This window comes from Onthophagus taurus, chromosome 7 (genome assembly GCF_036711975.1).
Source record: "Onthophagus taurus isolate NC chromosome 7, IU_Otau_3.0, whole genome shotgun sequence".
NCBI classification, from domain to species: domain Eukaryota; kingdom Metazoa; phylum Arthropoda; class Insecta; order Coleoptera; family Scarabaeidae; genus Onthophagus; species Onthophagus taurus.
This window is the reverse complement of record NC_091972.1, coordinates 22,495,787-22,511,788: the sequence shown is the minus strand read 5'-3', so window position 1 is coordinate 22,511,788 and position 16,002 is coordinate 22,495,787. Positions and strand designations below refer to the sequence as shown.

The following is a 16,002-nucleotide window of genomic DNA, read 5'->3' as shown; positions in this document are numbered from 1 at the left end:
GTAAGGACGACGGGCCGAAGCGGTTTTAAATCGTTTTTTGGTTTTAAAACTTAACCTTTCAATAAAAAAATTACTCGTTTTCTCGAAACATTTCAAATAAAACTTACGTCATTTTACTAAAATAAAACGCACTAATCGAACTTCAATGTTTACCACTTCCTGCAAAAGAAAGTCTATCCCCCAATATAAAAAAGATAATTTAAACTAAATCGACTATAATTAGAGAACGGTTTGACGGATTTTAATGTTTTATATCTCAATCGAAAGTTTGGGGCTACACTTCCAGTCGGTCATTTCAATAGCCGTACGCAGGTAATTAGTAAATTTTGAAATCGGGCATTTCCACCTTCGCATTCATTGAAGATCATACTTTTGATCGAGATGTTGATGACTAAAATTGGTCAATTAGTTAAGGAGATAATTGATGTGTTTGATTAATTCGTTTTTTTGTGTTTTAATCAAAATCCCTAAATATTTAGAATGGGGCATTTCGACAACCGCATTCAGCCAGACACAAACTTTTAATTGAGATATAAAACATTAAAATCCGTCAAACCGTTCTCTAATTATAGTCGATTTAGTTTAAATTAATTTTTTTATATCGGGGGCTAGACTTTCGGGCGTTCACACGTGCATAAACAACGAGCCGAACACGGTGTCATTCCGAGGGCTGTACAAGGTTAACGGGTGAGAATTGAAATTGGGCATTGTGATTTCGATAGAAGACACTATGACGAATCGAATGACGTATAGATCTTGATCATCGGGTACATCGTTTACGAGTTATCAGCACTTAAAAAAGGTCATTTTTGTGTTATTTTCGTCTACCTTCGCCTTATGTTGGCGTTTTAGCGAAATTCGAAAGAGATTTCGAATCGGGCATTTCCACTTTCGTATTGGTTAAAGATTACGCTTTCGAATGAGACATTGTTTATCGAAATCGGTTGACTGGTTCTCTTGTTATAATCAAAATACCATACATGTAAAATCTTATCTAATTGGGGGCTAACTTCGCATAGGTCGAAAGTCTAGCCCCCAATATAAAAAAATTAATTTAAACTAAATCGACTATAATTAGAGAATGGTTTGACGGGTTTTAATGTTTTATATCTCAATTAAAAGTATGTGTCTGGCTGAATGCGGTTGTCGAAATGCCCGATTCTAAATATTTAGGGATTTTGATTAAAACACAAAAAAACGAATTAATCAAACACATCAATTATCTCCTTAACTAATTGACCAATTTTAGTCACCAACATCTCGATCAAAAGTATGATCTTTAATGAATGCGAAGGTGGAAATGCTCGATTTCAAAATTTACTAATTACCTGCGTACGGCTATTGAAATGACCCCATGAATCTGCGGACTGGAAGTCTAGCCCCCAAACTTTCGATTGAGATATAAAACATTAAAATCCGTCAAACCGTTCTCTAATTATAGTCGATTTAGTTTAAATTATCTTTTTTATATTGGGGGGACTTTCTTTTGCAGGAAGTGTTAAACATTGAAATTCGATTAGTGCGTTTTATTTTAGTAAAATGACGTAAGTTTTATTCGAAATGTTTCCAGAAAACGAGTAATTTTTTTATTGAAAGGTTGAGTTTTAAAACCAAAAAACGATTTAAAACCGCTTCGGCCCGTCGTCTTTACATTTTTTGTTTATTCACCTCCAGTATTCCTTCTTCCCACAATAAATTAAGGAGGGGATGTTTGTAAGTTGATTCGCTAATAACGCATTTTAGTTGATATGCGGGCATTTAAGGGTGATAAAGTAGTTTAGAAAAATAAAACTTATTACTTAAATTAAGTGATAAATGCGTGCTATATTTATGCTAAGTGTTAGGTGATATTAGTGATGTGATATAGGACATCATGTGATTGCTATTTTATGGATGTTGAAGGATGTGAAGGTATCCTATTAATTCTTTTTTTTTGTCACAATAAATTAATTTATCTTTTCTTTCCAGCTGAGCTTCGAAGTAAAATCCAAAGGAAACAACATCTATTCGGTGAGTCGTTTTCAATTTTATTAATTGACCAAAACATATCGGGAAAATTCGCGATTTGAACGGTGTAATTTTTCCAGATAAAAACCGTTTGAACGCTACTCACTAGATTTGTGCTTGAAAAACGGTACTATTCAATAAATTTTTGCATTTTGTGCTTAAAAAATTATAAAGCTTTAATTATCAACATTGTGAAAATATGAAATAATTTGAAATTAAGTGTAAACCACTCCAAATAATACTAGTATAATCTAATTCAATCTTTTTAATGGGGAAGTCTCTTTTTTTTTGTATCAAATAAAATGATTTCTTTGGGAATTTTTTGTTACCAAATTATGTGGTATTTCAATTTAATCTTTTGCATATGTTTTCATGATATATTTACTTATTTAAAAAGAATTGTTTATAGAAAATAATCTTTACATTGTCCCTCAACCAAGTTGGTGCGTGGATTGTCTAAGTTGCTGGTTGATACAATATCTATACCTGAAATAATCTGAAACTCAAAAATCAAATTATGTTCTTTTCTATATATGTACTTGTGATTATCGTTTGAACTAGAACTAAGCAAAAAAAATATTATTGGGAAAATGGCGCCTAGTCTAATTAAGATAATCGATTGTGTTCTTCAAACCATTCTTTAGTTAAAGCGAATTTAATCAAAATTAATTTTTTCGTATTGGGGGCTAGACTTCTAGTCGGTAGGTACTTGGAGTCATTTAAATAACCGTACGTAGGTAATTAGTAAATTTTGAAATCGGGCATTTCCACCTTCGCATTCATTGTAGATCATACTTTCGATCGAGATGTTGATGACTAAAATTGGTCAATTAACAGAGGAGATAATTGACATATTTGATTAATTCTTTTTTTGTGTTTTATTCAAAATCCTTAAATATTTCGAATCGGGCATTTCGAGCAAGCTTTTGTTTGAGATATAAAACATTAATATCCGCCAAACCGTTCTCGAATTATAGTCGATTTAGTTTAAATTAATTTTTTTATATTAGGGGCTAGACTTTCGGGCGTTCACACGTGCATAAACAACGAGCCACACAGTACACGGTGTCATTCCGAGGGCTGTACAAGGTTAACGGGAGAGAATTGAAATCGGGCATTTTGTGATTTCGATAGAAGAAACTATGACAAATCGAATGACGTATAGATCTTGATAATGGGGTACATCGTTTACGACTTATCACCACTTAAAAACGGTCATTTTTGTGTTATTTTCGTGTACCTTCGCATTATTTTGGCGTTTTAGCGGAAATCGAAAGAGATTTCGAATCGGGCATTTTCACTTTCGTATTCGTCACAGATTAAGCTTTCGAATGAGACATTGTTTATCGAAATCGGTTAAATCGGCATTAACTCAGAAATTAATAACGCTGATTGTTGCATTAAATGTTGTATTATGTAGAGGAATGGTACGCATTCATGATCAATTATTTATTTATAAATTTATTAATTCTTAAAATGAATTAATGATCTATTTTATAAATTCATGGAATAAACGTGAAATTAAACATAAATCAACTACCTAAATAAAAATGGGCTTGGATACTTTACGAGCTGAAACTTTACTTCCTGGTAGTCGTAAAGTTAAAGTCACAACCGAAGTAACTAAGGCGTAAATAAAGCTATTGGATGTAAGATAAAATAGAATTTTTTAAATAAATTGAAAGCGATAGACAGTTGTAGTTGCTCATTTCACCTTAGATGTTATATACATAGATAGTTAGTGTAATGGGAGATCGTAAGATACCAACTGCCCATTTATGACAGGAAATATCCTGTAGCGTCTGAACGGAGGAGTGGTAATATAAAGTTTGTTAAATCCTGGGTAGGGCACACCCTTTGTCTACCATGATTCATATAGGGCCGAAACAAAAGGCGTTCGATGACGAGGGATTCGTTTTATCGCCAACGGCAATCACGAACTGACTCACAGATACATGATTAAGCGGGAACAAGCTTTACCTACCGGTTATAGGTTAGAATAAATTAAATCCGACCCTTTCACGCTTTTAATAAGGTGGCAATTTGTAAAACCCCATAATTACTAAAGCATTATCAGATGTAGTGAGCAATTTTCAGGTTGTTTCGTTACGGTTTCACCCCCTATCTTTATTGATCTACATCTATTTATAACATTGATTAATCTTTATTTTTTAACTTAGGATTTTATTCATTTTTTGCCATTCCCTTATTTACTTACAAGGGGGGGTTCGAAGTTAAAACGATTTTTTAACTGGTAAATTTAATTTGAGCTCCTTCTTTCTGTGAGTCATTAAAAGACCTTAAACGCCGTTTTTATTGTTCGAACATGGAAGGAATGAACGCTCCCCTTGCTGTACTTTGGATTCCTTTTGTGACGTAGCGCGTTTGCGAGAATTGCGACGCAAAAAAAGCAATAATGAAATTGCGAGATGAATGCCTTTTGCTCCTCAAGGCGGGTTTCTCGTCATCGATTTCGACCTTTTTCATTATTTATAAAAATTATGTATAACATTTCTGTGTAAATATTAAATCAATAAAGGACGGCTATTTTCGTGGTTGTGGTTTCGACCGCGATGTTCATATTTAATTAAACCCGGTACGTTTCGCAGAAATTAACAGGGCGGAAAGATATGGAATGACGCATGGTGCGTAGGTTGGTTGCGCCACCGGAAGCAGATGGAAAAAAATTGACTCATAATCTAAATTTCTTACTCATCATAGTACACGGAAATTTCTTCTTTAATAATTTTTTCCTGGAAATTTCAATAATATTATTTTATATCATAATATATCATAAACTAGAATCTTGAAGTTTCAATTTAACATAAACATCACATCATGATTCTTAAAAACACCGTCGATATGGTTTCTTGAACATTTGATTTGGTCTTTCTCGTGTAGATATTAGCTCTCTAGAAAATGCATATCCTAACATTTTAGACATTAAAATCGCTCAAAATAATGACCTAGAACTTGATTATCTATTAAAACATCCTAAATTATCTTAATCTTAATCATCCTAAAAGCAACGGTATTTTGGAACGATTCCATAGAACTTTAAAAACTGTTATTTTATCAAGAGGAAACAGCAAACGTTGGAAAAACAATCTTCCATTCGTTTTGCTTGGTCTTAGGTCTTCGTTAAAAGAAGACTTAGGTTGTTCCTCAGCTGAACTTGTTTTTGGTCAACCATTACGTCCGTCAGGAGAATTTTTTGTATCATATCATGATCTAACTGACATAGATCCTTTATTAACCTCATTAAGAGAAACTTTTTCAAAATTGAAACCGTTACCAACCTCTTCTCACCATGTCCAAAAAACTTACCTGCATAAACATCTGAATAAATCAAATTTCGTGTTTGTCAGGCTTGATCGCATAAAACCATACCTATCACCTAGATACAAAGGCCCTTTTAAACTCATTAAACGTTATCCGAAAACTTTCATAATTAATAATCAAAAAGAAGCAATTAGTATAGACAGATTATAACCGCCATATCTTTTGAATGAAAATCTTTCCGATATTAATTCTATCACAAAATCAATTAAACAGAAATTAACTTTTAACCTACATTGAAATTTTTATTATTTTTATTTTCTCCCCTCTTTATTTTATACTCCATGGCCTCAAATTTGGATGGGGGAATATTTGTGGCGTTACCACAATTTAGTGGTGGAACGGATATCCGGCAACTATCCAGTATTGGGCCTATCTGGCCATTTTTTAAAATCCGGCCGGCTACCGGATAGTTCCCAAATATCCGGCTTTGGCCGTATATTAAAAACCTATTCTTAGTACTCCACCATTCACAGGAATTAGTATCTCTTTTAGGTGTTAGACCCTGCAGATAATAATCAAGTTCAACCCCAATAAGACTTTTTTCATTGAATACAGCTTTATTTATATCAGCTTTGTCATTAGCAACCTCATTGTAACAATCCCAACGCGATATATGTCTAAAATCCCTTGTTACTGTTTCGTCTAGGTTTCTTCTCTTCGCTTGTAATTCATCATCACATTCATTACTAACCGATCTGTCGCTGTTATCGGTTTCGATTATTAATTAAAGTATCTTCTTTTTAATGCAAAAAGCCGTTTTGAAAAATCACTTTCAGTTCTTGAGAAATAAAATTTTGAAATGATCGACAATTTTTTCAAATTTTGCAATTTTCGCCGATTAAGTTTTAAAAATTCGTATAAAATCCATTTCTTGAAATATGAGTACGAAAATTTCCCAAAGTGTTAATAAAAGTTTCTCCTTTCCAATGAACCAACCCGTTTTGAAAAATAGCTCTTAGTTTTCGAGAAAACAATATTTGAAGTTTTGATAAAATTTTCGATGTTGCAATTTTCATCGATAACTTTCAAAATTCGCTATAAAATTCATTTCTTGAAGGATTCTTGTGGAAATATCACCACATTATTAATTAAAGTATCCTCTTTTTAATGCAACAAGCCGTATTGAAAAATCGCTCTTAGTTTTTGATAAATGAATTTTTGAAATGATCGACAATTTTTTCGAATTTTGCAATTCTCACCGATTAAGTTTTAAAAATTCGTATAAATCCATTTCTTGCAATATGAGTATTAAAATTTCCCAAAGTGTTAATAACAGTGTCCTCCTTCCAATGAACCAACCCGTTTTGAAATATAGCTCTTAGGTTTTGAGAAAACAATATTTGAAGTTTTGATAAAATTTAAGTTATTTGATAACTTTCAAAATTCGCTATAAAATTCATTTCTTGAAGGATCCTTGTGGAAATATTGCCAATTATTAATTAAAGTATCCTTTTGTTAGAGTTGCTTCGTTAGTTAAATCAGCATCAAAAAAGTTCATTTTGTATCTTGAATCCAAATAAGTTGACATATCATATCAGCTTTCTTATTAATTTCATTTTTATTCAAATATCGCAATAACGTGGCAATATAGGGTATCACTTCAGAAATGTACCAGAAATTATAACCATAATGGCCGGACAGATATGACGGATAACCGGATATCCGGCCGAAGGGAATGCCAAATATCCGGTATCCGACTTTTCGCAAGATCACTATCCGTTCCATCACTACCACAATTAAAAATATAATGATAAGTTTGTTATAGTTGTTATGCCGTAGACATAGTAAACGAAAAATTATAAATAAACAATTCATTAATAACGTAAAAAACGAGCATTGATTATGACACAAAATTAATATAAATATACCATAAAATTTAAACCTAGAAACAACCCCCATATAAGGTTTGTTATTAATCTTTTATAGTAGATAAACCACTAGACATATCATTCTTAAAAATACAGTTTGATGTACATATTTGATTTATTAATTTGGCAATTTCTTGTTTAATAATTTTTTCCTGAAAATATCAATAACATTATCTGATAGTTTTTATATCATATAAACTAGAATCATTTAGCTTCAATTTAACATAAACATCATATCACGATTCATGTATGAATATCCCATAAAACGAAAGTTTCAATAACGTTGGTGCAATGAACCAACAAAAAACAGGACTAACTTTTTGGTGGACATTGTATAGTATTAAAAGGTTGGTTTCAAACGTGTGGGGGAGTTTTTAAAACATTTGTTCGTGAAATGATCGTTATAACGTGCATGCACGAGGACGTAACAGGTTTATTCTCTCTTTGAAAGACGTATAAACAAAGGGTGTGTTCGAGCTGGAAGCGCTGCATTTTAGTATAGTATCAATTTCCCCAACCGCTGACAAAGGTAGCTCAACTCCCACCTACAAGTATTCCGCGTAGCTGTACCCACTCTACCATTGAATCATCGCCTACGTAGCAACAGAATAATTATTTAAATTGATACTCCAATTGGAATTCTCGAAACTAATTATTTTAGTTCATATTAAAAGGTATTATAAAAAAAGTCATCATCAATTATCTACCCACTATAAAATTTCTGCACCTGTTCTTGTTTTGAATAAAATTTATATACAACTCTTTACGTGTTTCTAACATCAGATTTCAAAATTCAAGTAATTCAACTCTGGGGACCTTAAGGTCTTCAGGTGAGTGGCTTCGTTTGCGATCGCCAAAGTTCGTGAACGATACGCGCGGTCGCGGTATGTTCTCGCCGAGCGAAGGGCGCTAACCACCAGTAGTGTTCCGGTACTGCGCAAGGGTGGATTTTCCGGCTAACACTCAGTATCGAAGAAGACGCGAAGTTACCCGAAACTGCGAAAGTGCGGTAGATCCTTGAATGTGTCGCTCTGCTAATACTACGAAAGCTTAAACGTTCTTGTGTGTTCTAAGTGAATTATGTCTTTAACAAACAACATTGCGGTCACGTCATCTATTGGAGTATTCTTCATATTTCTTGTGGTTAACATTGGGAGACCCGCGAATGCCGCCGAAGAAGAGGAACAAGGTCAGAAATTTTTTTATATGAGGATTTCGGTTAATTTAATTTTTGGTGGAGGGGCCGGTAAAATGGATTGTTTAAATGAAAGTAATTATTCTATGTGAATGTAAACGATAAATTAGTTCGATAAGATATATCGAATGTACGCGTACACGCATATCATATAAATAGATCATTTACAGTTATCGTAGTGGTATTAAGTTACGTAATTATAATCTGATACGTAACAGGAATTATAAAGTTGACTAAAATAATATTTTATTTAGAAATAACGTAATTATAATGAAACGTAATGCTAGTTTAATTAACCGGGACGATTTAATTATTTCGGTGCTACCAACGCTTGTAACTGGCTCATTTCATTCTCGATTTTGACATAATACATTTCATATGCATTTTAAGTTTATTGTTCTCTCTATTAATTCATTTTCATTTATCAAATTCTTCGTTTTTACCAATAATAAGCTATGGAGTACTTATTATATTCTTCAATGGGTTGTAACGGATTACTCACATTGAATTTGCTGGGATTTGGTGTGATGCAATATGCGTTTGGAATCCTGTTACGCAATACATAATAGTTTAAACCCAATTCTCGAATCTCTAAAATTTATTATGGCTATTTATATAATCCATCGCTTTTCATTTTCAATTTCTAATGCTGTATCAACATTCATATTTTATGCATATTGTTTTAAACAAAGCTAAATGTAACTCTACAACATTTTTGTGTCTATTCATCAGCTACTTCTTTGAAAATCCCCAGCTTGAACATCGATACCAAAGTACTAAAGAAGATATCTTCCGATTTTACGTTTGATTTCGCTTCATATTTGATTGATAGAATCTTTTAATATTTTACAATCGTGTTAATTGATGATGGGTTTGTGCACCACGAAAAGAAACTTAATGACCTAGATAAATCGTTCTATGGATATAGAAGTGTGAACCTTTGTCAAGTTAAAACCAGCATCCTTAATACTTTGAGTATCAAAATCCATACCTTCTTAGTGTCACCCCGCATCGATCGAATGCAACTTTTTGACTATACTAGATATTTCACTTCGTTGGATCAAGTCAATGAACTATAATTAAATTTGTGATAGTGCGAACATATGCGAATATGACAACTCCTCAAATGGACTTCTTACAGTCTTAAAAGTTAAACCTACAACAATTATTAAAAGGTAAAGTCTTATGATAATATGTAAACAAATAAAAATTGTATTAAGTACATAATTTTCATGTACTTAGTCATTACGAATCAAAAAGCACTTTGAAATAAATTTTCAAACTTGAAACAACACTTAATCTTCACTGAAAAGATTTGATGTGATAATATCTACCGAGGCGTAAATGTTTAGTAAGTTTTGATGCATTTAACAACTTTGAATCCCTCTACGTTACACGACGATGTGAATGAGTTATGAAAGAGACTATTACGATCTATTCTACACTTGACAATAATAAACGACTTCTGAAGTAAAGATAGGAAATGGAAAGCGTACTCGAATGACTTACGAAATCTTTCGAGCAAACAAATATTGTTTTTGAATCGAAATAATGTTTAGGATGTTGATTAGAATTAGAATATCATTATCAATTTAATTGAATTAACCGAAAAATCATATCGATACGATTTTCGATATGTATTTTAAATATCATGTCCATATATGCATATATAATATCATGTCATAATTCTTAAAAATACATATTATTTATGTTAAATTGCAGCTGAAAGATTCTAGTGAATGATATGATATAAAAATTATAAGATAATATTATTGAGATTTCCAGAAAAAAATTATTACAGAAGGAATTGTCAAATTTATAAGTAAAAAGTAATATAGAATTTACAAAAAATTATATCGACTATATTTTTAAGAATCCAAATTTTATATGTATGTTAAAGTGTAGCTTAAAGATTCTAGTTTATGATATCATATAAGAATTATAAGATACTATTATTAAAATTTCTAAGAAAAAATTATTGAAGAAGAAATTGTTAAATTTATAAATCAAAAATAATACGAAATTTTCAAAAATTCATATCGACTATACTTTTAAGAATCATGATATGATATTTATGTTAAATTGTAGCTTACAGACTCTAGTTTATGATGAGATATAAAAGTAATAAGATAATAGTATTGAAATTTCCAAGAAAAATATTATTAAAGAAGAAATTGTCAAATTTATAAGTAACAAGTAATACGAAATTTACAAAAAATCATATCAACTATATTTTTAAGAATCATAATATAATATGCATGTTAAATTGTAGCTAAAAGATTCTAGTTTATGCTATGGTATAAGAATTATAAGATAATATTATTGAAATTTCCAGAAAAAAAGTTATTAAAGAAGAAATTGTTAAATTTATATGTAAATCAAAAATAATACGAAATTTTCAAAAATTCATATCGACTGTATTTTTAAGAATCATGATATGATATGTATGTTAAATTTTACGTTGACTCTATTTTATGATAAAATATATGTAATAAGATAATATTATTGAAATTTCCAAGAAAAAATTATTAAAGAAGAAATTGTCAAATTTATAAGTAAAAAGTAATACAAAATCTATAAAAAATCATATAGACTGTATTTTTAAGAATCATGATATGATATGTATGTTAAATTAAAGCTTAAAAACTGCAAGATAATATTACTATGTTGCTGGCGTTTTGAAGGACACTGTATAATAACAATAACACAAGTACACACGTTTTGTAGCAATCAAATGTTATTTCTAAGGTAATTAGGGACGCTGGATCCGAATTCACAATCCGCTTTTTAATATTGATTTTAATTTTTGAGATGTTTAATGAATTAACTTTTACAATTTTTGAAAATTAAAGTCTACTTTATTTATTTAATTGTGATAAATCAAATATCAACAGTTTCACATAAGACAGTCCAACAGTAGTCGTGTATTATGCCATCATTCTAAAATATCTTGATATGCCCCTCGCTTTTTGCCATGGCTTGGTGTAATCGTTCGTATCGCCTCAATCAACATGAAAAAATCAAGATGAGAATGCAAGTAGTGACTCTTCAGAGACATTCTGTCTCCAATCCTGCAGTAATTTTGTAACCAAATGCAAATTATTTCTTTAAAATCCGAGGATTTGCGTTTACGGAGAAAGCTATGACAACACATGGAAATGATAATCATACTGCCGCTTAATTGGGTTATAAACATGTATGTAAAGTTTCCACTTGCCATTTAAGTTAACCGAATTTCAGGTATGACAAATATTCTTTCTTTGATTTTTAAGTATGACAATTTGGAAACAAGTTGATTAAATACTGAAAAGCCGGATTTTCACAATTGAGCTCTTTGACAAAATTAAGGTACCTAATAAGGCCAAGTTTTATGTGAAAATGTGGCAGAAGTATGTCTTGTCGATTTACAAGGGTGCAAAGGAGACGTTTTGCTTTCCTGGCTCATAACAACTATAACTTGGCTAATTTTCTCTAACATAATAATATTCAAGTTGCGCAACTATCCCACAAACCCAAAAAGCAGCACAATTTAATGAATCCAGATTGCATCCTAATCAAAAGTCGAATCACCTTAGTTGGAAAAATACGTAAATAAATAAATATTGGAATTAATATGCTTCCATACCTTTAGATCGCCACAAATTTTTTATTAATCCTCATTGTATTCGATCTTGTCCAAGATTGTACACATTGTATTACTTTGCTTGTACTGCGTAAATAACTGAAATGGATGTTTTTTTTATTTCCAACGTGTAGTTGAGCAGCTTTTAGACTGTATTATGAACCATTGATGAACAAATGCCATTCCTTTCGATCATACGGTGTATTCATAGGATCAAATACGCCGTTGTTGTCATCGGCAACAACAAAAACACACTTTATTCTTGAAGAATGGTTGAAGCACTTCATTCCTTTTTCTGTATAACAGTGACCCAAGTGCCACTGTCAAGATATTTTCACTCCTGTAACCCTGATGCATTGTGATGAAACTCTGTTTTTTATTTCGATAAGCTCAAATCACGGATCAAATCACTCATTTCAATTTGCGTTATTAAATGTTTGTATTAAAAGTTTCCTTCCATGACGAAATCACTACTATCACTGGTTGACGGAGATGTAGTAGAGTTTTAATGATACATCATGATAGCATGCAAAAGTAGCATTCATCTACATAATTTTTTGGTTTTTTCCATAGTATTGACAATGAAAATGAAAAGTACACTTTTTCACCAAGTACAGCTTTGTTCTGCACGTATTACAAAACAACTTCGGCACCGACAGCTTCTCAGTGTCTAACATTTTTTGTTACCAAATGTGAATATTACCAACGTAAACTCAAAAAACATGGCACCCTAAACGATTTTTTATTGAACATTCCAAATTTTCCTAGATTTCACCAAATTTATCTTTACTTCTTAGGAGAGTGTCGGTTTAACAACAATTTGGAAAACTTAAAATGCAGAAGATAAAAGGTCAAAAAATACCGAAGAAATTAATTTATTGTTCTTAACTACCAGTTTCGGAAATTACTATTTTCGTCTTCAGGTTCGTTGCTATAAAAACATGAATAAAACAACTTAGAATCTATAATTAACAAATATGAGAGATTTTCTTTTACCGTTAACTAAGCATGACCGCGTGGTACAATAATTTTGGATGTTTAAATGATTTCTTTTCTGAAAATTCTCCGAGCATTTTTAACTATATAAACTTTTCTTATATCAAAACTTTTAAAAACTCTTAACTTGTGTCGACAACAGTTGAAAGGGAACTGGTATACGAAAATTTGTAGTGGTTTAAAGCGAAAGATTTTCGGGAACTGGTTTGGGTGGCGAATTTAAAGTTATAAAAGGAATGAATAAACGATAGGGATTGACATCCATGATTTCATTCATTAATGATTCTTGGTTTTTATTATTATATTTAAATAATTCCATTTCCTCATATAAATCCAATTTTTTAGATTTTGGTTGTTTAATGAGCTTTATTGAATTTTTGTTGAGTTTATAACCTATCTCTGAGGTGTGTTTAAATACAGAGGAAGTTTCTTTGAATAGGTTTTCTCTGATTCTGATGTCTAGGTTGCGTCCTGTCTGGCCTATGTACACTCTCTCACAGCTGCTACAGTACACGATATATAAAGTTTTATGTTACTTCTGTAAGCCAAGTTTATATTATATCTCTGTAGTAAATTTTCAATTTTGTTAAACGAATTTTGATAGTTCACTGTCAGATAGTTATAGCCATTATTAAGACCCAGTTTTATTATGTATTTTATTTCTTTGTTGAAATTGTTCATTCATGGGGGTATTGATGGCTCTGTCTATCATGTATCTAAAAACTGCCTCCTTATGATTCTTGCTATTGTAAGAGTTTTTCGGAATGATAACATCGGTTGTGGTTGGCTTGTGGTAAACACTAAAATCTATCTTTTTAAGATCTATGTTCTTTTGTAAAACTAAGTCTAGAAAATGTATAACATTATTAGATTCTTTTTCGATTGTAAATTTTAATTTACCAATGTTGTTCAAATATTATGTTGTTCACATTAATTTCTTCGGAATTTTTTGACCTTTTATTTTATAACATTGACCGAAGTTAACAATGGAATCTTTTATCAAACAATTAAAATACAGAGCCAATGTTAACAAACGGATTGAAGATTCGGATTCAGCCCATCAAATTACGTTGAGAATCGTCCTCATCTGGTCGGGTCCAAAACTTTATCAGAATTTGTAAACTTGTGTAATAGGAAGCTTATGCTTTCAATTAGCCTTGTGTTAACAAATTGTGAATCTACATTGAATACAAATTTCATGTCAACATTTTTATTACTAATAAACGATAAAACGATTTTGTTCGAAGTGAGTTTAATTGCGTGAAAGATAGATTTGGTCAGCAACACGATAACGACCATCTTTATGGGTGCGAATTTATCGAAAGATTAAGCGGGGACAGACCTAGATGGACACCATCAGGATTAGTGTTTATTGGTTTATGGGATAGGGTTCCCTAAGGCTCTTAAGCTGCTTTATGTGCCCAATTAAACTGGAACAATGTCATCGATAACCGTATATTTTTCTGTATTAGTGCGAAACAATATCATTAACAATACGGCAACTTGGACCTTGTTCATATTTAAAAAGACTAAAAGAAAAAAATTTGGCAAACATTGGTGTGTACCCTTTTCTTATAATATAATCAAAAAATAACAAAACCCAGGAGGAAAATGTCAATATTTCCTTTTTATAAAGTTTTACTTCTTCCAGTTGATAACATACCGAAATGAACCTCGTATCGATAGAAGGGGACTATAAACCAATATTTAAAGGTTCGCCCTACCGAAAAACGAAAACCCAACTCGAGTGTAGACCCCGCACTCGTCTGACTTTGCTTAAAGATTGGCCTTCCGGACAATTTGTACGGTCAATTTGCCCGTTCTGGACTCGATGGGCCGACGATATTTATTTAGAGGGTCTGGCTACTTTAAAAAGTAGATGTATGGAAAGCTTGTTAAAATGAAAGAAAAACCAACAACAAAAAAAAATGGTTCCATTTAATTTTTCTTAACTACCGGTCCTAAATCAAATCTTACATCATCGTAGTCACTGGGCCAAATATTTTCTGAAACTTTTCCAAGTTGCAACCACCATAACTTGAACGTAACTCGGCTAAACGAGCTCTCCTTGGCGTAATTAATCAAATTTTAATTGATATTTAATAGACGACTGGCAAAGTACGAAGTTAATAACTAAAATAACCACGGCTGGAATATCTTCTGAACTCCTTATCTTATCGGTACCCTAACGAATTGCTTGCGGGCGTCTTCACGACATATTTATATGTGAAAAGTTGTGTTTACGATCTTCATTAATTCCAGTTATCTTTTTGGGTTTTAGTTCAAATTAGGACGAGGTGTTTTACAATGTGAGGACGGCGACTTCTTATCTTTTCCATTATATTTATTGTCTCGTTTCGCCATCTACTTTTACTTCACTGTCGCAATGGTTTTAAACGTATAAAAACTTATCTCAGATAAGCCACGGTCTTTGGTTGCTTTGTTACTGGATCGATTTCAAACTCTCGACGTTAATGAACACTTATAACGTTGTGTTGTACACGCAAAAGAGCTAATTCAAGAATTTTATTATAAAGTTTCGCATTTTCGTTACAATTTTTCCCCTTTTTTCTTCATATCTTTTTAATTGTTAAATTTAATTTCTATTGTGCTCCTTAAATTAAAATTGAAATGAAGTGATGCATCAGAAATTATTAATTTAGAATCTCATACTGTTTATAAATTGTTTGTGTCACCCTAGCTATTATTTAATAAAAGAAGGCGGTTAAAACGTTTCAAAAGCCGCTCTTTCTTGCGATATACAGCCACTATGTGGCGTATTACGGGACATAAATTACGCCGAACATTTCCATAAATAAAGCGGGAAATTTAATAATATTTTATCACGGTAGGGGTGAGCCCTTGACACGTTGTTCTTTTGCGACCCTCTTTTAAACCATTTGAGAATATTCCAAACATCGCAAGTCACGTCATCTCTGTATTACGTGGTGAATTTGCGTAACTGTTATTAA

General features: G+C 31.7%; 1 protein-coding gene across 1 annotated transcript in view; it reads left to right on the top strand.

Moving 5' to 3' along the window:
* Nucleotides 1-8,165: 8,165 nt before the first annotated feature.
* Nucleotides 8,166-16,002, top strand: part of LOC111415938 (neural cell adhesion molecule 1) — a 266,395-nt gene continuing 258,558 nt past the window's right edge. The window contains exon 1 of the mRNA XM_071197577.1: nucleotides 8,166-8,406. Within this exon, the coding sequence (XP_071053678.1) occupies nucleotides 8,298-8,406 (109 nt within the window). The 5' untranslated portion in view covers nucleotides 8,166-8,297. The remainder of the gene's footprint in view (nucleotides 8,407-16,002) is intronic.